The sequence below is a fragment of the Rhincodon typus genome, chromosome 43, assembly GCF_021869965.1.
Source record: "Rhincodon typus isolate 14 chromosome 43, sRhiTyp1.1, whole genome shotgun sequence".
Classification (NCBI taxonomy): domain Eukaryota; kingdom Metazoa; phylum Chordata; class Chondrichthyes; order Orectolobiformes; family Rhincodontidae; genus Rhincodon; species Rhincodon typus.
Genome location: NC_063374.1, coordinates 1,552,552 through 1,577,127, shown reverse-complemented (window position 1 = coordinate 1,577,127; position 24,576 = coordinate 1,552,552). Strand labels below are relative to the sequence as shown.

Below are 24,576 nucleotides of genomic sequence, written 5' to 3'. Positions count from 1 at the left end.
CCCTTTTCTGATGAAGGGTCTAGGCCCGAAACGTCAGCCTCTCTGCTCCTATGATGCTGCTTGGCCTGCTGTGTTCATCCAGCCCTGCACCTTGTTGTCTCGGATTCTCCAGCATCTGCAGTTCCTACTATCTCTACTCTAAAACCTTAGTGACATTCTATGCCCAAAACGTCTTTGAGAGAGGGAGAGATCTTGGCCAATCTTTCCAGAGGCTGCAATCTCCTCGGATTCACTTAGTTTCCCTTCAGGTCAACAATTTAAGCCCCGAATCAAAAAATAAATGGAAAGGGGAGAAAAACTGCTTTGCTCACAAATGTTGGCCGGAGGTGGTGGTTTCGGTCTGGATAAAGTTCAATCTTCATTCAGAAAGAAAAGAACCGCAGAACCACTTTTGCTAGGTGGAAAAGAGCTGCTTCAGAAGCTCAAAATACAACATTGGCATTCAGACAGTCGGGAGGCTTAGAATGGCTGGAGGACTAGCCTTCTTCCGGTCTTCCAGCACTTTCCATTAGTCAATCTCCCACAGCCCGTAATGGAAGCTGCCTTCTCCATGCGTAGTTGATTCGCTCCTGCGCATGCGCATTCATTTGCGCGGCCGCCGGGGAAGAATTCCCTGATGCAGGGGCTTATGGGTGTTGTGACTGCCATGACGGGACCTGAGCCCAGTCTCAGCTTCCAGAGGTGATGAACAGCAGTTACCAGGATGGATTGGAGAAGTTGACGCCATTCTGCTTAGAGAGAAGGCGGCTAAGAGAGCTAATAAAGGTGAAATAACTCCATAGAGACCAGTAATCCGTCACCAAGTCACCCTTTATTTATGCGCAAAGATTAAACAGGTTGGGACTCAACTCATTGGAGTTTAGAAGAATGACAGGCACGATGTTTAGGAGATAGTTTTGACGGTTAATGCTGAAAAGATGTATCACCTCGTGGGGAAGTCTAAGACCAGAGTGTGTTGCTACACAGAACACTTGACACTCATCCACTTCCCTCAGAGTGAGCAGAATCTGTGACACTCCTGTTTATATCTGTCAGCCAGGGGTCTCTGATTGGACCCGGTTAACAGCCCCAATTGGAGAATTCTATCTATACGATGCACCTGGATGACCTAGTTACAATAACAATATTCCTCCCCCTTTAAGTCCAGGAACACAGGCCTGTTCTTTTTCTTGCATCCTCTCCTCGGCATTTTCGCACTGGGTCCGGTTCCTCTGACTCAGCCTCAGATAGGGATGGCGTGCACTGGACCACAGCCTGCCTCTTGTACCAGAGTGCCTTGGAAAAAATCTGTCCTGTTCTTCAGCTGGTAAAGGCACCGAGGCTGCAACATCTGCCATGTCCATCTCAGACTCTGATGTTTCTTCGACACTAGGCAGAGGAGGAGAACACACTGGGTTTGACAAACTTTCCGGCCGTTCTGAGGGACTAGGTGTGTTTTGCTCCTGCCCCATTTTTGTGAGTTTCCAGCTTTCACGTGGTCCACATGCTTGTTCAGGACTGCCCCAAATACCCAAACTTTGTATGAGATCTCGTCCCATGACATATCGAACATGCCTCTTATCCATGCAGGGCCATTTCAGCACCAAACTTCATCTGATGAAGTAACATTCAACCACATGCAGGCTGGTTAGCAAGGTTAGATCACATGGAATCCAGGGAGAACTAGCCATTTGGATACAAAATTGGTTTGAATGTAGGAGACAGAGGGTTGTGGTGAAGGGTTGTTTTTCCCACTAGAGGCATGTGATCAGTGATGGGCTGCACGGATCAGTGCTGGGTCCACTGCTTTTTGCCATTTATATAAATGATTTGAATGTGAATATAGGAGAAATGGTTAGTAAGTGTGCAGATGACACCAAAACTAGTGTGGTAGTGAGCAGTGAAGAAGATTATCTCAGAGTACAATAGGACCTTGATCAGATGGGCCAAGGTGTAGCAGATGGTGGTTAATTTAGATAATTGTGGTCAGGCAAATCAGAGCAAGAGTTATACACTTAATGATAGGGTCCTGTGGAGTAATGCTGAACAAAAGACTTTGGGTTGCAGGTTCCTTGTTCCTTGAAGGTGGAGTCGCAGGTTGACAGAGTAGCGAAGAAAGTGTTCATTCTGCTTGCCATTATTGGTCAGTGCACTGAGTATAGGAGTTAGGGCTTGTAATGTTCCCCCTGTACAGGATATTGGTTAGTCCACTTTTGGAATACTGTGTTCAATTCTGGCCCTCTGCTGTAGGAAAGATGTTGTTAAACTGGATAGGGTGCAGAAAAGATTTACAACAATGTTGCCAGTTGGGAGGTTTGAGCTATGGGGAGAGACTACATAGACTGGAGCTATTTTCCCTGGAATATCAGAGGCTGAGGGGTGACCTTATAGAGGTTTATAAAACCATGAGGGGCATAGATAGGTTGAATAGCCAAAGGTCTTTGTCCCAGGGTAGGGGCATTCAAAACTAGAGGGCATAGGTTTAAGGTGAGAGGGGAAAGATTTAAAAAGGACCTACAGCCTAGAGGGTGGTGTGTGTATGGAATGAGCTGCCAGAGGTGAAGGCTGGTACAATTACAATTTCATTTAGAAGGCAACTAGATGTGTACATGAATAGGAAGGGTTTAGAGGGAGATGGGCCAAATGCTGGCAAATAGAACAAGATTAATTTAGGATATCTGCTTGGCATGTCTAGTTGGACAGAAAGGCCTGTTTCCGTGCTGTATACTTCTATGACTCCATGACTCTATGAACTGTCTCTCGCTTGAGGACTTGTGTCTGGAATTTGCATGATGCCGTTTCACCATTCCCCACCGCCAGGTCTGGGAAGGTCAGATCGCAGAGTCTTCTGCCTATTAGCAACTCTGCTGGAGCTATCCCTGTAGTTGTATGAGGGGTGGTCAATAATCAAATAGGAACCATGACAGTTTGGTATCAAATGAAACTGTAGGCTGTTTCTTTAAGCCTGCCTTCGAAGTTTGGACTGCTCTTTCTGCCAGACATTAGACAATAGATGGTATGAAGCCGTCCTTAAATGCTGAATGGCATTTGACTTTAGGAAATACTCAAATTTCTTGCTGGTAAATGATGGCCTGTTCTGTGACAAACACTTCTGGGAACCTGTGTATTACAAAAGGTGCTCATAGATTTTCTAATATCATCTCTATGTTTAACAAATGAACACTGATGACTTACTGCTTTGAGTGGGCATCCACAGTGACTAAGAATGTTGAGCCAATTAAAGGGCTGTCATAGCTGATGTATAACTGAGCCCAGGGTTTACCTGGCCATTCCCATGAATGTAGAGAAGCTGCTGGCGATAATGTTTGTCCTTGTTGGCACCCTGGGCACTGCCCCACAAATGCAGCTATGTCTGCATTCAATCCTGGCCACCAGTCATAACATCTCACCAACATCTTCATTTTGAACATACCTGGATGGCCCTGGTGGAATCCAGCCAGTATCTTGCGGTGACCTTTACTTGGGACAATCACTGTTGCTTTCCACAAGTAAATGCTGTCCTCTATCGTGATCTGGTCTTGCCAGATCCAAAAAGCTTTCAATTCTGGTTCTTATTGCCCTTTTGTTTCCCCCACCATGACCAGCTATTTCAGTTTTGCCAGGACCAGATCTTTTGTGTCCACAGTCTGATATTGTCAGCGGTGACCAGAAGTGTGCCCAGAAAGTTTAAAACCAGAACAGACTCTTCCAGTGGAGGCACCACCAGTGGTGTATCTGCCAGTGGGAAGTGGCTCAAGGTGTCTGCTTTTGCCATTTGGCCTCCTAGAGAGTGTTCCAACTTGTAATTGTATGCACTTAGAATGAGAGTCCACCTCTGAATTCAACCTGAAGCTACGGGCAGCACGGCCTTTCTTCTTTGACTAGCCCTAGCAGGGGTTTGTGGTCTGTCACTATTACAAATTTGCATCTGTAAAGGTATTGGTGGAACTTTCTTACACCAAAGAAGACAGCCAAACCTTCATTCTCTATCTGGGCATACTTGTGCTCTGCACGAGCCAAAGTCAGGGAAGCATATACTATTGGGCATTCCTCTCCATTGGGCCATTTGTGAGCCAACACCACCCTGATACCCATATGGGGAGGCATTACGTGTCAACACCAGATCTCGCTTGGGGTCACAATTTTCTGACACCTTAGATGATGACAACTGTGTATTCACCTCCCTAAAGGTTACTTCTTGGCTATGTTTCCAAGGCTGTCCTTTTCTCAATAGCAGATGTAAGGATGCCAGGATGGAGGCCAAGTTACATATGAATTTTCTATAATAATTCACCAACCCATGGAAAAACCTAAGGTCTGGTACAGACATGAGAGATGGGCAACCTTTGATCACTTTCACTTTATCTTCCAGTCTTGTCAACTCTGTAGCTGACATTGGGTGCCTGGAACACATAGTTCTCCCTTTTAAGGCCTATGCTCACCTTGGGGAAACATCTAAGGGCTATGTCCAAATTCTCTAAGTGCTCTTTATTGGTCTTCCCTGTCATTAGTATGTCATCCAGGTAAAGGCAACCTGGGGTAGACCTTATAAAATATTCTCATTGTCAGCTGAAAAATGACACAGGAAGATGATACCACAAGTGGCAGTCTTGCACATTGGTACAAATCTTTATGGGCATTTATTGTAGCACACTTTTGGGAATCCTCATCCAACTGCAACTGCAGGTATGTATGGCTCATGTCCAGCTTTGTGATGCTGAGCCTCCCTGCCAGCTTTGCGTATAATTCCTCTGTACAAGGGCTTGGATATTTATCCAGCTGCAAGAAGAGATTTACCATTTGCTTAAAATCCCGCAAAGGTGAATTGACCTGTCGGGCTTCAAAATAGGTACAACCAGTGTTGCCCATTCTGCAACCTGGACTGGTTTGATGATTTCTTTGCTTTCCAGCCTCCTGATTTCTGCCTCTACTTTTGCACGTAAACCAAATGGCACTGGGCGGGTCTTGCAGAATCGTGGTATTGCTTCATGGTCAATAGGTAAAGTGGCCTTGGCTCCTATCTTAGTCCTGTGATGACACTATGGCTTTAAGAGGTGCATTTTGTCATCTCTTTTCGAAGAGAGGTTTTAAGACAAAGATGACAAGCTGTCTGTTTGAATCCAATTAAGTTTTTGGCAAAGATTTGTAGCCCAGGTTGTGGGTGAGATTGTTGATTTGCTCACCGAGCTGGCTTGTTTTCATTCAGACATTTCATCACCATGCTAGGTAATATCATCAGTGAGGCCTCCAATAAAGCAATGTTGTTCTACTCTGCTTGGAATTTATACCGTCTGGTCTATTATGGTGAGTAGTGTCACTTCCGGTTCTGTTCTGCATGGGTTTGTATATGGGATCCAATTCTATATGTTTGTTGATTGCATTATGAGTTGAGAACCATGCCTCTAGGAACTCCCGTGTGTGTCTATGTTTGGCTTGGGCTACTATGGTTACATTGTCCCAGTTAAACTGATGGCCTTCATTGTCTGAGTGTACCGATGTTAGGGAAAGTTCATTGTGTCGTTTTGCTGCTAGCTGATGTTCATGTATTCTGATGGTTAGTTTCCTTCCTGTTTATCCAATGTAATGCTTATGGCAGTAGTTGCATGGTATTTTGTAAACTACATTGGCTCTGCATGTCATGTTACAGGGTCTTTAATCATTGTGAGTGTTTGTCATAGCGTGGCTGTGGGTTTGTGTGCTACCATGATTCCTAATGGTCATAGGAGTCTCATCAGTTCTGATATGTTCTTGATGTAGGGCAGTGTGGCCAGTGTATTAGGGCATACTGTGTGAAAATATTTTTCCCCTCTCATCTTAGACCTATGCCCTCTAGTTTTGGACTCCCTTACCCAGGGGAAATGACCTTGGCTATTCACCCGAACCATGCCCCTCGTTAGTTTATAAACCTCAGTAAGGTCACCCCTTAGCCTCCAATGCTCCAGGGAAAATAACCACAGGCTATTCAGCCTCTCCCTATGGCTCACACTCTTCAACCCTGGCAACAGCCTTCGAAATATTTCTGCACCTTTTCAAGTTTAACAACATCTTTCCTATTGCAGGGAGACCAGAACTGAATGCAGTATTCCGAAAGTGGCATAACCAATGTCATTAGGCAACATGACATCCCAACTCCTGTACTCGATGGACTGACTAATAAAGGCAAGTGTAGCAAATGCTTTCTTCACTATCCTGTCTACCTGTGACTCTACCTTCAAGGTCTCTTTGTCCGGCAACACTCCCCAGGACCCTACCATTAAGCGTATAGTCCTGCCCTGATTTGCCTTACTAAAATGCAACACCTCACATTTATCTAAATGAAACTCCATCTGCCACTCATCGGCCCATCGAATCAAGGCCCTGTTTGACTCTGAGATAACCTCCTTTACTGTCAACTGCACCACCAATTTTGGTATAATCTGCAAACTAATTAACTGTTCCTTCTATATTCACACTGAATCATTTATATAAATGAAAAAAAAGCAGTGGACTCAGCACTGTTCCTTGGAGCACACTGCTGGTCACAGGCCTCCAGTCCAAAAAAACAACCCTCCACCACCACCCTCTGTCTCCTGCCTTTAAGCCAATTTTGTATTCAAGTGGCTAGCTCTCCCTGGATTGCATGTGATCTAACCTTGCTAACTAGTCTACCATGTGGAACCTTGTCACTAAAGTGATTGTAGACAATGTCTACTGCTGTGCCCTCAATCTTTTTAGTTATGTCCTCAAAATACTCAATCATGTCTGTGAGACCCAATTTCCCAAGCACAAAGCCATGCTAACTATCCCTAATCAGTTCTTGCCTTTCCAAATACACATAGATCCTGTCCCTCAGAACCCCCTCCAACAACTTACCCAGCACTGACGTCAGGCTCACTGCAATATAGTTCACTGGCTTTTCTTTACCACCTTTCTGAAATAATGGTAGTACATTAGCTACCTGCCAGTCTTACCGTACCGCACCCATGGCTATTGATGATGCAAATATCTCGGCAAGGGGCCTAGCAATCACTTCCCTAGATTTCCAAAAAGTTCTGGGATATACCTGATCTGGTCCTGGGAATTTATCAACCTTTATGCACTTTAAGATGTCTAGCACTTCCCCTTCTGTAATACGAACAGTTTTCAAGATATCGTTGTTTATTTCTCCAAGTTCTCTAGCTTTCATGTCCTTCTCTACAGTAAATATTAATGCAAAATACTTGTTTTGTATCTAACCCTGCAGTTCAATGCATGGCCTTGTTGATTTTTAAGAGGCTGTATTCTCTCCCTGGTTACTCTTTCACCCTTAATATTTGTGTAGAATCTCTTTAGAATCTAAGGATTCTCCTTAACTCTATTTGCAAAGCTATCTCATGTCCCCTTTTTGCCCTTCTGATTTCCCACTTGGGCATACTCCTAATGCCCTTATAGTCCTTGAGGGACTCAGTCAATCCCAGCTGTCTATACCTGCCATATTCCTCCTTTTTCTTGAACAAAGCCTCAATATTTCCAGTCATCCACCATTCCCTACACCTACCAGCCTTGCCTTTCACACTAACGGGAACATACTGCCTCTGGACTCCCGTTATCTCATTTTTGAAAGCCTCCTGCTTTCCAACTGCCTCTTTACCTGCGAATAGTCTCTCCCAATTGACTTTTGAAAGTCTTGCCTATTACCGTCAAAATTGGCCTTACTCCAATTTAGAACTTGAACTTCTAGATCAGTTCTATACTTTCCTGTAACTATTTTAAAACTAATAGAATTACGATCACTGGTTCCAAAGTACTCCCCCACTGACACCTCAGTTACTTGCTCTGCTTCAATTTCCAAGAGGGTCAATTTTTCATTTCCCAAGGTCAAGTTTTGCTCCTTCTCTAGTTGGTTCATCCACATACTGAATAAGAAAATTTTCTTGCATACACCTAACAAATTCTTCTGTGTCCAAGCCCTTAACACTATGGCAGTCTGAGTCTATGTTTGGAAAGTTAAAATCCCCTAAGATTACAACTCTATCTTTCTTACAGGTATCTGAGATCTCCTTCCAAATTTGCTTCTCAATTTTCCTGCTGACTATTGAGTGACCCAAATACAATCTCAATAAGGTGATCACTCCTTTCTTATTCAACAGTTCCATCCAAATAATTTCACTGGACATACTCCCAGGAATATCCTAAGAATAGCTGTAATGATATCCTTAACCAAAAGTGCCACTAACCTTCCTCTCTTGCCCTGCCCCCTTTCTATCCTTCCTATACCATCTGTGCCCTGGAACATTAAGCTGCCAGTCCTGCCCTTCCCTGAGCCACATTCTGTAATAGCTATGATATCCCAGTTCCATGTTCTCAACCATGCACTGAGTTCATCTGCCTTACCTGTCAGGCCTCTTGCATTGAAATAAATGCAGTTTAATTTATCAGTCACACCTTGTTCTCTGTCTTGCTCTTGCCTGCCTTGACTATTTGACTTGCTCCACTTCTCAACTGTACCAGGCTCAGACTTATCTCTTTTCTCACTATCATTTTGGGTCCCACCACATCCCCCATTCCCCACTTTTTCTACCTCCCCGCCGCCCTTACTAGTTTAAAGCCTCCCAAGTAGCATTAGCAAATCTCCTGCCAGTATATTAGTCCTTTTCCAATTCAGTTTTAATGACCTCCTGCTGGTCACTCTCCCCTTTGAAAAAATCTGCACCCTCTCCAAGACATCTTCGAATCTGGCACCAGGGAAGCCCCTGACTACAAAGCCCTTTATCACAATCGATCACTTGGAACCTGACATACCTCCAATAGAAGAACACATCACTCTACTCAAGGCAATCTCTATGCCTTAATCTGCAGAACCAGAATGTAGAACAGTCTTACTGCTCTAAAATATTGCTCTAGGATAAGTTAATACCAATGTTTTATATTAAAAATAAATAATCAATACAGATCTCAGTAAAACATAAATAAACCTCACCTTATTATTATAGATTACAAAAAAAACAAGATTCGTAAGTTTTATAAGTCTTAAAAATCAAACTTAGCTGATCAATGAAATCTACACTCCCAGCTGGGAGTAGTTGCAATAATGAGGTCTCTCCAAGGTCAGCTGTGAATTTCACATTGTTTGTTTTTCTTGGAACCAACTCTGATTTCCAGAGATGCTTGTAATTTCACAGTCAACTGTGAGGGTTCACCGCTGGGCTTTTTGTTGAACTTTAGAGCCGTTCTCGGACCTCCCCGTGGTCTCTCCCACAACTCCTGCTCCCTCCATTTCCTCCCTTTTAAAGTATCATTGTTGATTTTTTTTAAAGTTCCATATAAAGACAATAATTACTGCTCCAAGAAATTAAGGAAATTAGTTCCAGTACTGAAAAACCTCAAAAAAGTAACGGTTCTTACATCCACAATTCTCTACTGTCTACCACTTTAGAGAAGAGAAGGTTGAGGGGAGACCTGATTGAGTTGCATAACATTTTGAGGGATTTGGACAGGTGAATAGACAGCAATTGTTCCCCTTGGTTGAGAGGTGGTATAGTTTTAGGGTAAGGGGTAGGAGATTCAGAGGGGATTTGGGAAAAAAATGTTTTCACTTAGCGGGTGGTGAGAATCTGGAATGCACTGCTTGAGAAGGTAGTGGAGGCCAGAAACCTTACAGCCTTCAAAAAAAATTTTGACGAGCACTTCAGATATCATAACATTCAAGGATATGGGACAAGTGAAGGAAAATGGCACTAGTGCACCTTTCGTGGAAGTTATGTCAGAGCAGACTCAATGGGCTGAAGAGCCTTTTCTACACTGTATGAATCTATGAATCTATAAGTAATCTGAAGAGTATAAGGGGTACAGCAACATTCTCAAGAGGGAAATCAGGAAGGCAAAAAGGGGATATGAGATCCTTGGCAAATAAGGTTAAGAATAATCCAAAGAGATTCTACACGTACATTAAGAGCCAAAGAGCAACTAGGGAGAGAATAGGGTCCCTTAAAGATCAACAACATCATGTATGTGTGGGACCACAGGAGATGGGAGAGATACTAAACAAGTATTCCACGTCAGTTTTTACCGTGGAGAAAGAAATGGAGGTTAGGAAACTCAAGGCAGTGAATGTTGATGCCTTGAAAACAGTCCACATTTGGAAGAGAAAGTGCAAGAGGTCTGAAAAAACATAAAGGTGTATAAATCTCCAGGACCTGATCAAGTGTTTTCCAGAAGACACCGTGGGAAGTTAGGGAAGAAATTGTGAGTTCCCTTGCTGAGATATTTATCTGATTAATAGCTATGGGTGAGGTGCTGGAAGACTGGATGGTGGCTAATATAGTGCCATTATTTAAGAAAGGTAGTAAGGAAAAGCCAGGGAACTATAGACCGGTGAGGCTAATGTTAGTGGTGGGTAAGTTGTTGAAGAGGATTTTGAGGGATAGGATCTACATGTATTTGGAAAGGCAAACACTGATTAGGGATAGTCAGCTGGCTTTGTGTGTGGGAAATTGTGACTCACAAACTTGAGTATTTTGAGAATGTCACCAAAAAGATTGATAAAAGCAGAACAGTAGACATTATCCACAAAGACTTTTGTAAAGCCTTTGACAAGGTTCCGCATGGTAGACTAGTTAGCAGGGTTAGATCACATGGAATCCAGGAAGAGTGGCTGTTTGGATACAAAATTGGCTTGAAGGTAGGAGACAGAGGGTGGTGGAGGGTTGTTTTTCAGACTAGAGATCTTTGACCAGCAATGTGCCACAAGGAACGGTGCCGGTCCACTTCTTTTTTTCATTTATGTAAATGATTTGGATGTGAATATTGGAGGGATGTTTAGTAAGTTTGTAGATTGTAGACAGTGAAGACGTTTATATAAGATTACAAAGGATTCTTGATCAGTTGGGCCAGTGGGCTGAGGAGTGGCAGATGGAGCTTAATTTCAATAAATGTGAGATGTTGCATTTTGATAAAACAAACAAGGTCAGGATTGATACTGTTAATGGCAGGGCCCTAGTAGTGTTGTCGAACAGAGACCTAGGGGTTCAGTTACATAGTTCTTTGAAATTTGCGTCACAGGTAGACAGGGTGGTTAAGCACGTGTTTGGCACACTTGCCTTCATTTCTCAGACCACTCAATATAGGAGTTGGGACCTCATGTTGAGGTTGTACAGGACATTGGTGATATCACTTTTAGAGTACTGTGTACAGTTCTGGTTGCTCTGCTATGGGAAGGATAGTATTAAATTGGAGATGGTTCAGAAAAGATTTACCAGGATGTTGCTGGAACTAGAGAGTTTTGAGATTTAAGGATAGACTGGATAGGCTGGGACATTTTTCACTCGAGTTTGGGAGGTTGAGGAGCAACTTTACAGAGGTTTATAAAATCATGAGGGGCATAGATAAGATGTATAGCAAAGGTCTTTTCCATAGAGCGGGTGAGTTCAAAACTAGAGGGCATTTTCTTAAAGTGAGTGGAGAAAGATCTAAAAGGGACCTGAGGGTAACTTTTTCACACAGGGGGTTGTTTGTATGTGGAATGGGTGGCCAGAAGAAGTGGTAGGTGCAGGTACAGTTACAACATCTAAAAGACATTTGGATAGGTACATGAATAGGAAAGGTTTAGAGGGATATGGGCCAAATGCAGGCAAATGGGACTAGTTTAGTTTGGGAAACTTGTTCGGTATGGACTAGTTGGACAAAAGCATCTGTTTCTGTGCTGTATGACTCTATGACTTTTATCCTTGATCTGTATTGTTGTAGAAAGACAAAATAACAGAACTGGAGCAGCATTAATTGGTGAATGAAACCTAAGAAGATAATGTATTTGAAGTGTAGAATCAAAATATTTCTGTCTTTGTTCAACATGTTCAGATCCAAAGCAAAATGCTTGTCAGTCACGTGCCAAAGGAAGGTTCATACACAGGGGAGACACTAAGGCTGGAAAAAGGAAAGCCAAGAGGAATCATGAGAGAAGATTGGTAGGCTGCACTAAAACAACTATCATAGATAATCATAGAATGCCTACAGTGTGGAAACAAGCCTTCGGCCCAACAAGTCCACACTGATCCTCAGAGCATCCCACCCAGACCCATCCCCCTTTAACCCACCTAATCTACACATCCCTGAACACTACGGGCAATTTAACATCGTCAATCCACCCTAACCTGCACATCTTTGGACTGTGGAGGAAACCGGAGCACCCGGAGGAAACCCACGCAGACACGGGAAGAATGCGCAAACTCCACACAGACAGTCGCCTGAGGGTGGAATCGAACCCGGGTCCCTGGCACTGTCAGGCAGCAGTGCTAACCACTGAGCCACTGTGCCGGTAAAATGTTTGTCAAACATATTAATTGTAAAAGATTAATGAAGGATATAGTGGGGCCCATAAGGAACAAACAGTGTAAGCTTCTCACTAAAGCAAAGGATATGACAGAAGTACGAAATGAATGTTTTTCTTCTGTATTTACCAAATTGGAAGGTGGTGACAATGGTTGAAAATGTGGGTGTTGAGCAACGGAACAGTACAGTGATAGATAAAGAAGAGGTGCAGTCCAGGTAGAGAAGTCTCCAAGCCCAGATGGGATGTATCATTGGTTGCTGAGAGATAAGGGAGGTAATCACGGAGCCAATGACAGAAATTTTCCAGGCTCCTCTGAACACAGGTTAGTCCCTGGGGACTGGAGTATTGAAAATGTGATACTATTGTTTAAGAAAGTGCCAAAGGATAAACGAACAAACTACAGACCTGTCAGCTTGACATCAAGAGTGAGAAAACTAATGGAGGCAATAATACATGATTACGCTTGGATAAAAATAAGTTAATACTAGAGTCAAAACATGGCTTTGTCAAGGGCAGGTCACGTCTGACAAATTTGATTGAGTTCTTTGATGAGGTGTTACAGGCAGTGGATGAGGGTATTGTATGGATGTTGTATATTTGGACTTTCAGAAAGCATTTCTGGGGAAGGCAATGGCCTAGCGGTATTATCGCTGGACTGTTAATCCAGAGACCCAGATAACGTTCTGGGGACCCGGGTTCAAATCCCACCTTGGCAGATGGTGGAATTTGAATTGAATAAAATATCTGGAATTAAGAATCCAATGATGACCATGAATCCATTGTTAAAAAAACCCATCTGTTTCACTAATGTCCTTTAGGGGAGGAAACTGCCACCCTCACCACGTCTGGCCTACATGTGACTCCAGACCCACAGCAATGTGGTTGACTCTGAACTGCCATCTGGGTAATTAGGGATGGGCAATAAATGCTGCCTAGCCAGTGATGCCCACATCCTGTTCATGAATAAAGGAAAAAAAAAAATTTGGTACGGTGCCATATGGCAGGTTGTTCAGCAAATTCGAAATGCTTGGGATTGATTAGTCCTTAGCAACATGGATTAGAAGTTGACTAAATGATAGGAAACTGAGGGGAATATAGACAGGCATTTCTCAGCATTGGAGACAAGTTGAAAGTGGTGCTCCCCAGGATTTAGGTGTAGGGAATCCTTGCTTTTTCTGATTTATATAAACTATTTGGAGATGGGTGTTGAGGGCAAAATCTCTAAATTTGCAGATGATACTAAGCTAGGGAGAACAGTGAATTGTGAGGATATTCTGAACAACTTCAGAGGGACATTGACAAATTGGCCAAATGGGCGGATACCTGGCATATGAATTTCAATGCAGATTAATGTGAGGTAATGCATTTTGGTAGAAGAAACATGGAGAGATCAGACAGGTTCAATGGTAAAACTTTGAGAGGCGTACAGGTGCAAATGGACATTGGGGTTCATGTGCACAATTCTCTGAAGATGATAAGGCAGGTTGAAACAGTTGTAGGATCCTTGGGTTTATAAATAGAGGCATGAGAAAAAGCAAGGCAGTGATGCTACAACTCTACAAATCACTTGTCAGACCACATTGAAGTAGCATGTTCAGTTCTGGGCACCTTGTTTAAGGAACGCTGTTGAAACCCTGGAGACAATTCAAAGGAGATTTACTGGAATGATACCAGGATGAGATATTTTATATATAAGGATAGCTTAGAGAAATTGAGCTTATTCTCCTTGGAGCATAGAAGATTAATAGGTGACTTTATTGAGGTGTTTAACATTATAAACAATTTGGACAGGGTAAAGAGCACGGTGGCTCAGTGGTTACACTGCTGCCTCACAGCGCCAGGGACCCGGGTTCGATTCCACCCTCAGGTGACTGCGTGGAGTTTGCACATTCTCCCTGTGTCCGCGTGGATTTCCTCCGGGTGCAGGGTAGGTGGATTGGCCATGCTAAATTGCCTGTAGTGTTCAGGGATGTGTAGATTATGTGGGTTATTGGGGGATGGGTCTGGGTGGGATGCTCTGAGGGTCAGTGTGGACTTGTTGGGCTGAAGGGCCTGTTTCCACACTGTAGGGATTCTATCTATCTATGAAATTCTGTTTCCACCAGTTGATATGTCAGTAAATAGTAGTCACAATTTTGAGATTGTCAGCAAGAAAGCTAGGAGTGAGATGACAAGACTTCTTCACTCAGAAATGTGCTGCCTTGGGAAAGTGGTGGAGGCGGATTCCACAGGAGGTTTCAAAACAGAACTAGATATGTACTTGAAAGTGATGAATTTAGACCATGGAGATGGGGAGGTGATGGCCTCATGGTATTATTATGGGCTGTTAATCCAGAGACCCAGGTAATGTTCTGGGGTCTTGGGTTTGAATCCTGTCACGGCAGATGGTGGAATTTGAATGTAATAGAAATCTGGAATGAAGAGTCTAATGATGACCATAAAATCATTTTGTCAATTGTCAGGAAAAACCCATCTGGTTCACCAATGTCCTTTAGGAAAGAAAACTTCCAACCTTACCTGGTCTGACCTATATGTGACTCCAGACTCACAGCAAATTGGTTGACTCTTAACTGCCCTCTGGGATGGGCAACAAATGCTGGCATAGCCAGTGATGCCCTCATCCTGCGAATGAATTTTTACAAAATGGTGTTCAAGAATGGGACTAACTAATTTGCAGTGGTCCTGTGTTTAGAAGGTGCTGTCCAAGGAGCCCTTGGTGAATTTCTGCAGGGTATCTTGTAGATTGTACATGCTGCTGCTGCTGAGTGCTACTCGTGGAGGGAATAGATGTTTGTGGATGTAGTGTTAATCAAGCAGGTATGTTAAGCTTCTTGAGTCGTTGGAGCTGCACCTATCCAGGCAAATGAGGAGTATTCCACCACGCTCCTGACTTGTGCGTTGTAGATGGTGGACAGGCTTTGGAGAGTCACGAGTTGAATTAATTGTCGCAATATTCCTAGCCTCTGACTGGCCCTTGTAGCCACTGCAGAGTCATAAAGTCGTACAGCATGGAAACAAACCTTTCGGACCAACTCGTCCATGCTGACAAAGTTTCCCAAAATGAACTAGTACGAATTACCTGCACTTGACCCATATCCCTGTAAACCTTTCCTATTCAAATACCTGTCCAAATGTCATTTAAATGTTGTAACTGTACCTTCACCTGCCACTTCCTCTACCTGCCTGTTCATTCCACATATGAATACACCTTCTATGTGAAATCGTTGCCCCTCAAGTCCTTTTTAAATCTTTCTCCTCTGAGCTTAAAAATATACCCTCTAATTTTGAACTCCCCTAACGCAGGAAAAGACCTTTGATATTCACCTTATTCATGCCCTTCTTGATTTTATAAACCTCTATAAGATCACCCCTCAACCTGCTAGGCTCCACTGAAAAATTTCCCAGCCTATCGACCTCTCCTTATAAGTCAAACTCTCCAATCCCGGTAACATCTTCATAAACCTTTTCTGAACCTTCCCCAATTTAATTATATCCTTCTGATAGCAAGGTGACCAGACTGCATGCAGTATTCCAGTATAACCTCAACATGTCGTCCCAACTCCTATACTCAATGGTCTGAGAAATGAAGACAAGCATGTCAAATGCCTTCTTTACCACCCTGTCAACCTGTGATGCAACTTTCAAAAGATATGTACCTGAACCCCTTGGTCTCTCTAAATAAAATCTGCGGATGCTGTAAATCAGGAACAAAAGCAGAAGTTGCTGGAAAAGCTCAGCAGGTCTGGCAGCATCTATGAAGAAATCTCAGAGTTAATGTCTCGGGTCTGGTGACGCTTCCTTAGAACTGATGGTAGCTAGTAAAACATTGGTTTATGTGCAGAAGATAGGGTGGGGGGACAAGGTAAGGGTAAGGAGTAAACGATAGGTGGGGATAGAGCCCAAAGAGAAAGAAGAACAGTTGGACAGACAAATGAGTTGATAATGATCTGGCTAGGAGGGTGAATAGCTGTTAATGGAGACTGTTAATGGCTAACAATAGGTAGTGTGTAATGGCAGGCTATGTGATAACAAGGCCTGGTGTATGGGGTGGGGGGCTAGGACGTGGGAGAGTTCAGGCCCTAAAATATTGGGGTGGTGTTCGTCTTCAGCAGGGACCGTTCCCTCCGGTCCACTCTTGCTTCACGCCCAACACCAGCCCACAGCCTCACGGCACCTTCCCCGGCAGCTGCCGAAGCTGTAACACCTGCCCATTTACCTCCTCCCTTCAGTATCCAACAGCCCAAACATACCTTCCAGTTGAAGCAGCACTTTACCTGCACTCTCCACAATCTAGTCTATTGCATTCGCTGCTCATAATGCGGTCTCCTATACATTGGGTAAACGAAGCATAGCTGGGTGACCACTTTGCAGAACATCTACATTCTGGCCGCAAAAAAGACCCTGAGCTTCAAGATGCCTGCCACTTTAACACACCACCCTGTCCCTGGCCAAAATCCCTGCCTCAGGCTTGCCTGCAGTGTTCCAGCAAAGCTCAGCACAAGCTGGAAGAACAACATCTTCTGCTTGGGGACCCTGTAGAACTCCGGACTCAATATCAAATTCAATAATCTTAGGACCTGAACTCTCCCATGTCCCAGTCCCCTACCCCACTCACCAGGCCTTGTTATCACACAGACTGCCATTACACACTAACTATTGTTAGCCACTAACAGTCTCCATTAACAGCTATTCACCCTCCTAGCCAGATCGTTATCAACTCCTTTGTCTGTCCAACTATTCTTCTCTCTTTTTGAGTTCTATCCTCACCTATCGTTTACTCCTTACCCCCTCCCTCCACCCTATCTTCTGCATATAAACCAACATTTTCCTAGCTACCATCAGTTCTGAGGAAGGCTCACCAGACCTGAAATATTGACTCTGAGTTTTCTTTACAGATGCTGTCAGACCTGCTGAGCTTTTCCAGCAACTTCTGTTCTTATCCCTAGCTCTCTCTGTTCAACAGCCCTACCCAGGGCCTCACCATTAACTATGTAAGTCCTGCCCTTGTTTGTCTTACAAAAATGCAACACCTCGCTTTTGTCCAAATTAAACGCCATCTGCCACCCCTTGGCCCATTGGCCCAACTGATCAAAATCCTTTTATAATATTAGATAGCCTTCTTCACTGTCCCCTATACCATCAGTTTTGGTGTAATCTGCAAATTTACTGACATGCTTCCTTAACTCTCATCCAAATTGATTATATAAATTACAAACAATAGTGGAGCCAGCACTGATCTCTGTGGAACACCAATTGTCACAGGCCTCCAGTCTGAAAAACCCTCCACCACCACCACCCTCTGTCTCTTGTTTCAAGCCAATTTTGTATCCAATTGGCAAGCTCTCCCTGAATCCCATGTGATCCAACTTTACTACCCAGTCTAGCATGTGGAACCTTGTCAAAGGCTTTACTAAAGTCTATGCAGACAATGTCTACCACTCTGCTCTCATCTATCTTCTTGGTTACATCCTCAAAAAGCTCACCCAAGTTTGTGAACCATGATTTCCCACGCACAAAGTCACACTGGTGATCCCTAATCAGCCCTTGCCTCTCAAAATGCATGTAACTCTTATCTCTCAAAATCCCCTCCAACAACGTTCTCACCATTGATATCAGACTCCAGTCTATAGTTCCCAGGCTTCTCATTGCAGCCTTTCTTAAATAAAGGCATAACATTAGCCACCCTCCAGTCTTTTGACACCTCACTCATGACTGTAGATGATACAAATATCTTGGCTTGGGGTCCCGCAATTTCTTCCCTAGCTTCCCACAACGTCCTGGGATATATTGTTTAGGTCCTGAAGATTTATCCACCTTTATGTTTTTTAAGACCTCCAGCATCTTCTATTCTATAATATGGACAGTTTTCAAGACATCAGTATTTATTTCCCTGAGTTCTCTAGCCTCCGTGTCTTTCTCTACAATAAATACTGACACAAAATATTCATTTAGTATCTCTCCCATCTCCTGTGGTTCCGTACATAGATGACCTTGTTGATCTTTAAGAGGTCCTATTCTCTCCCTAGCTGCTCTTAATGTGCTGTATTTATATAACAAGTTGAACTGAGTTTCTAGTCAATGATAACCCCCAGAATGTTGATAGTGGGAGAATTCAGCAGTGGTAACACCATTGAATGTCAAGGGGTGGTGGTTAGATCGTCTCTTATTGGAGATGGTCATTGCCTGACATTTGTGTGGTGCAAATATTACATGCCATTTTTCAGCCCAACCTGGATATTACCCAGGTCTTATTCCATTTGGACAAGGTCAGTTTCAGTATGTGAGGAATTGCGAATGGTGTTGAACATTGTACAATCATCAGCGAAGATCCCCACTTCTTACCTTACGATGGAGGGTTGGTCATTGATGAAGCAGGTGAAGATGGTTGGGCCTAGGAAACTACCCCAAGGAACTCCTGCAGAGATGTCTTGAAGCTGAGATAACTGACCTTTAACAACCACGACCGTCTTCATAGGTTCCAGGTATGACTCCAACCAAGTGGCTGACTCCAGCTATTTTGTGACTGGGAGCAGATACTTTCAGATAAACCTGACTCAGGACAATGGGCTGCATTGTGGAAGGAAATGTGCAGAGTACAGGGTCAACATGCGCCAACAAAGAAAAAAGGTGGGACCATCACAACCTGTGAACCCTGGATATGAGAAGATATACAGCATTGGATTAGGAGAAAAAGGGAAGCAGATACTAAAGGCTCAAAACAGCAGAAGCCCTGGAGGAGTACAGAATGTAGAAAAGAAAGCTTTAAAGGGAAATTAGGAGAGTGAAAAGTGGACATAGAACGATTAAGCTGGTAAAAGAAAGAAAAATCCTTAATTGTTTCAGTTGCATTGAGGGTAAAAGGACAGTGAGGGAAAGAGTAGAGCCCATGAAGGGCCACGGTGATAATTTGTGCATGGAGCCAGAGGATATAGGTAGGGTCTAAGTGAATACTTTGGGACAGTGTCCATTAGTGAGACATACAATATGGCTATTGAAATCAGGGAGAAAGTCTGTGATACAATTAAAGAAATAAGCATAGACAGGGAGCAGCGTCTGAGTTGTCTGGTAGGCTTAGAAGTAAATAAATCTCCATGGCCGGATCAAATGCACCCCAGGTTGCTGAGGGAGTACTTGCTAAAATTTCAGTTCCTCTCTGGCCACAGGTGAGGTTCCAGAGGACTGGAGGACAGCCCATGTGCAACCATTAACAAAGAAGGAAGAAAGGTGTAGCAGGCCGGTCAGTCTAACCTTGGTGATGGGGAAACTTCTGGAAACAATTCTGAGGGAGAGAATTAATCTGCATTTGGAGAGGCAGGGATTAATCAAGAACATTCAGCGTAGTTTTGTTCAGGGGAGGTCATGTCTGACCAACTTGATTGAATTTTTCAAAGAGGCGACTTGGTGTGTAGATGAGGGCAATGCTTTTGATGTTGTCTACTTGGCCTTCAGCAAGTCATTTGAAAAGGTCCCGGATGGGAGACTAGAAGCAAAAGTAAGAGCCCATGGGATTTCAGGAAATTTGCCAAATTGTCATCCACAATAGGCTGAGTGGTAGGAAGCAGATGGTGATTGTTGAGGGGTGCTTTTCCAACTGAAGCTCATGTCCTGTGAGGTCCCACAGGGGTCAGTGTTGGGGGCCTTGCAGTTTTTTTGGTTTATATAAATAAGTTCAACTTGGATGTGGGAAAGTTGATCAACCTATTCTTGCAAAATGCTAATTGAATTGTAAGCTGTTTTCAGAAATGTTATTTCCGTATTGTTTCTAACCTTCACCATTAGACAAGCATTCTCTATTACTATGTTATAAACCTGATAGCCTCATACAGAAGGAAGAAACTGGAGCCAATCTTTACTTTGGTATAGATTTATTCACAATGTGGAACATTACAGGTATATATCTCCTGACTCCATTTCAGATCAGTGACTTTTTTACTTCTTCTAATGAACCCATATATTATTACATGCCCCTCGTGCTGGTGGGACTTGAACCAGGTATCCTGGAAACTACCATTGTGTCACACAAACTCTCTTTCAATGTCTTTTTATATGGGCTCATTAACCATCCAATCGATGCCCTCCATCTTTATATACTTAATCTCAGTTGATAGAATGAACACCCACAGTAGAAGAATAACATACTCTCTCATCAGAGTGATTGCCACGCAAATGACTCAGTTAATCTTTTCCCACACTCTGAGCAGATGAGCAGCCTTTCTCCTTTGTGTGCACCCGCTGGTGTTTCCGCAGGCTGGATGAATCTGCAAATGCTTTCTGGCACTTGGAACAAGAGAATGGTCTCTCTCCGGAGTGAACACGTCGGTGTGTCAGCAGACTGGATGACTCAGTAAAACTTTTTCCACACACGGAGCAGGTGAACGGTCGTTCCCCGGTGTGAACCCGCCGATGCTTCCACAGGCTGGATGAATCAGTGAATCCCTTCCCACACACACAGCAGGTGAATGGCCTCTCTCCAGTGTGAACTCGCTGGTGTGTCAGCAGACTGGTTGACTGATTAAATCCCTTGCCGCACATGGAGCAGGTGAACGGCCGCTTGCCAGAGTGAGCTTGCTGGTGTCGCAGCAAGCTTGCTAACTGAGTGAATCCCTTCCCACAAACCGAGCAGATGAATGGCTTCTCTCCAGTGTGAACCGTCCGGTGATTCTGCAGGGTTGATGATTCACTGAATCTCTTCCCACACACAGAGCAGGTAAAGGGCCTCTCCCCAGTGTGGACCCGCTGATGGGTCAGCAGATGAGACGACCGAGTGAATCTCTTCCCACACACAGAGCAGGTAAAGGGCCTCTCCCCAGTGTGAACTCCTTGGTGCTTTTGCAAGGTAGAGGAGCAGGTGAATCTTTCCCCACACTCAAAGCAGGTGAACAGCCTCTCCCTGGCATGAACTCGCTGGTGCTTCTGCAGGGCAGATGAATGAGTGAATCCTTTCCCACACTCAGAGCAGGTGTACGGCCTCTCCCCAGTGTGAACTCGCTGGTGTCTTTGTAGGGCAGATGAATGACTGAATTCTTTCCCACAGTCTGAGCAGCTGTACGGCCTCTCCCCAGAGTGAACTCGCTGGTGTTCCTGCAGGGTGGATAACTGAGTGAATGCCTTCCCACAGACAGAGCAGGGGAAGGGTCTCTCCCCCGTGTGAATGCGTCGATGAGTTTCTAGTGCAGATGGGAAACTAAACCCCTTCCCACAGTTGCTGCATTTCCACGGTTTCTCCATGGTGCTAGTGTCCTTGTGCCTTTACCGTCTGCGGTCTCTCTCTTCTGTGAGTGCTATACTGTTTCTTTGGGCAATGTTACTGGTTAAAGCTGTTTTCAAAGTCAGTTCACTGGAATATATTCACCCAGGTGGTGGGTGGGGGGCTCATTGCTTTTCCACTTGCACTGATATTTAAAACTGATCAAAGCTGACTGAACAGACAACCATGTCTCCTACATTCAGTGGTCAATGATATTCAGGTCTTGCAGGACCAAGTGAATATCAATCTGGAAATGATGTTTGAAATTTCTTTCTGCAATCACTCCCCTTATAATCAGCTGTAAAAAGAAGTTACAAAGGTCATTACTATCAGTTCGGGGTAGAAATTTAAAATAGACAATTCTACTTTCTAGGGAACCTTCTTTCTTCTCTCATTCTCCATAAACTGTAAATCTCCACCCACACACTCTCCTTCCTTTCTCACTCTGCTGTATCTGATATACACCCGCCCCATCTCTCACTCGTAAAAGGATCAAGAAGAAGAGTGCACACAAATAAAATGATCTGCAAAAGAAGCCAGGAATGAAGTGAGGTAAAACCTTTTCACACAGAGAGTAGTTAGGGTATAGCATGTACTGCCTGGAAATGTGAAAGCGACAGGTTCTATTGAGGCATTCAAGAGAGAATGGGATGATTGCTGTAATGTGCAAAAGTATGGTGGATATAAAAGTATGGCACTAGGTAATAATGCTCATTTAGGAAGCTGGTGTAGGCATGATGGGCCAAATGGCCTCCTTCTGAGGCATAACATTTTTGTCATGGTACTAATAAATGTTATTCAACAGATTATTTTAGCTGCTTTCTGTCCAGATATAGATAAACAGTAATATCTGTGACTGGAAGTTGTATGAAATATACAGCACCGTATTATTTGATTAAAGCTATAGGGAAGATGTGAGGAGGAACTTGACTCTGGCAGCAAGTGATCATGACCAGGATTCAACATCCACAACTACGGTGGAAGTGGAGACAATCAAGCATTTCAAAATGAATTTGGATAGGCACTTAAAGAAAATAAGACCACATGAATAAAGAAGGAAATTGAATGGATTAACAGTTGTACAGAATAGGCATTGACTTGAATTTCTTTCTTTACAGGGAGGTGATGGCCTACTGGTATTATCGCTGAACTGTTAAAGCCAGACAATCAGGTATTGTTTGGGAACCTGGATTCAAATCCCACCACAGTAGATGGTGGAATTTTAATTCAATAAAAATCTGGAATTAAGAATTTAATGATAACCAAGAATCCATTGCCGATTGTCGGAAAAACCTGTTTGGCTCACTAATGTCCTTTGGGGAAGAAAACTGCCACTCTTACCTGGTCTGGCCTACCCATGACTCCAGACTCACAACAATTTATAACAATGTGATGGATAATAGATCTAATAAGTGAAAAAAAAACGCTATAGATATTACAAAACAAAACAGTAATTGCTGGAGAAACTCAGCAGGTCTGGCAGCATCTGTGGAAGAAAGCAGAGTCAATGTTTTGGGTCCAGTGATCCTTCTTCAGAACATAATGTTGTTGTTACAATCTTTGTTGAGACTGATAATCTCAACGTAAAAAACTCCCAGATAATCCTAATGAGATGAATTGTACGACAAGCACTTTTTTAGAATTATAACAATCAAATTAAATTGATGTAAATAAACTGAGAATTAGAAAAGAGTCTGTATCTCCCCAGATTCACTTCCTTCCCCTTCAGTTTATGCAAGTCACCACCTAAGCTTCAAATGAAAAGAAATGGCAAGGGGGAGAAAATAAAGTCTTTTGCTCACACGTTGGCCAAAGAAGAAAGTTTCAGTCTGGGTAAAATGCAATCTTCATTCAAAGAGAGAATCAGATCCTCAGACCCTTTTGATGCCTCAAATTTATGTAAATATTGTCCTGCATAAGTAAGAAATGGAGGAGAGTGTTGTGGATAGCACGTATAGAGAGGTAGTCACATCACAGATTCAGACTTCACAGGCAGGAAGGGAATGGGTGACCACCAGGCAGAGCAGGAGAACTAAGCAGGCAGTACAGGAATCTCCTGTGGCTATTCCGCTGCAAGACAGATATACCATTTTGGATACTCTTGAGGGGAATGGCCTCTCAGGGGATAACATCAACAGCCAATTCAAGGCACCATTGGTGACTCTGCTGCACAGGGAGGGAGAAATAGGCATTGAAATGCTATAGTTACAGGCGATTCAATCATAAGGGGAACAAACAGGCATTTCTGTGGCCGCAAATGAAAGTCCAGGATGATGTGTTGCCTCCCTGGTGCTAGGATCCTGAATGTCTCAGAGTGGTTGCAGGACATTCTGGTGGGGTGGGTGAACAAACAGTGGTCATGGTATATGTTAGTACTAATGATATAGGTTAAAAAAGGGGATGAGGTCCTAAATGCAGAACATAGAGAACTAGGAAGAAAACTGAAATGTAGGACCTCAAAGGTGGTTATCTCAGGATTACCACCAGTGCCACAAGGTAGTCAGAGTAGAAACAGCAGGATATAAAGGATGAACATGTGGCTGAAAAGATGGTGTGAGGGGGAGGGTTGCAGATTCGTGGGGCTTTGGGACTAGTTCTGGGAGAGGTGGGACCTGTACAAACTGGATGGGTTACACCTGGGCAGGACTGGAACTGATGTCCTTGAGGGGGTATTTCGTAGAGTGGTTGGGCAGGGTTTGAACTAGTGTGGCAGGGGGATGGAACCAGTAGATGCTGAGATTGAGGGAGAGGTAGAAACCAGGGCAAACATGACTCAGAACAGGCGGGAAAATGCTGTTGAAAAGAGCAGGGGAGGTGGTCTGAAATACATGTGTTTCAATGCAAGAAGATTAATAGACAAGACAGATGAATTCAGAGCATTGGTTAGTACTTGGAACTACGGCATTATTGCGATTACAGAGACTTGGCTGAAAAAAGGACAGGATTGGCAGCTGAATGTCCCAGGATTTAGATGTTTCAGCTGTGATAGGAAGGGATGTAAAAGGGGTGTGGGGGGTGCATTACTGGTAAAGGAGTATCTTGCAGCTATACTGAGGGAGGATAC

The 24,576-nt window shown here is 43.6% G+C and overlaps 1 protein-coding gene across 8 annotated transcripts in view; it reads right to left on the bottom strand.

The window, feature by feature from the left end:
• The window catches only part of LOC109935798 (zinc finger protein 239-like), a 114,712-nt gene that overhangs the window by 19,870 nt on the left and 70,266 nt on the right, over nucleotides 1-24,576 (bottom strand). For 4 of the 8 annotated variants that reach the window (XM_048619478.1, XM_048619477.1, XM_048619479.1 and 1 more), the window contains one exon: nucleotides 20,114-21,810. In XM_048619478.1, the coding sequence (XP_048475435.1) occupies nucleotides 20,441-21,493 (1,053 nt within the window). In that variant the 5' untranslated portion in view covers nucleotides 21,494-21,810 and the 3' untranslated portion in view covers nucleotides 20,114-20,440. Of the gene's footprint in view, nucleotides 1-311; nucleotides 21,811-24,576 lie in introns of those variants that run through there. The other 4 variants (XM_048619481.1, XM_048619474.1, XR_007265989.1 and 1 more) reach the window with 3 other exon arrangements.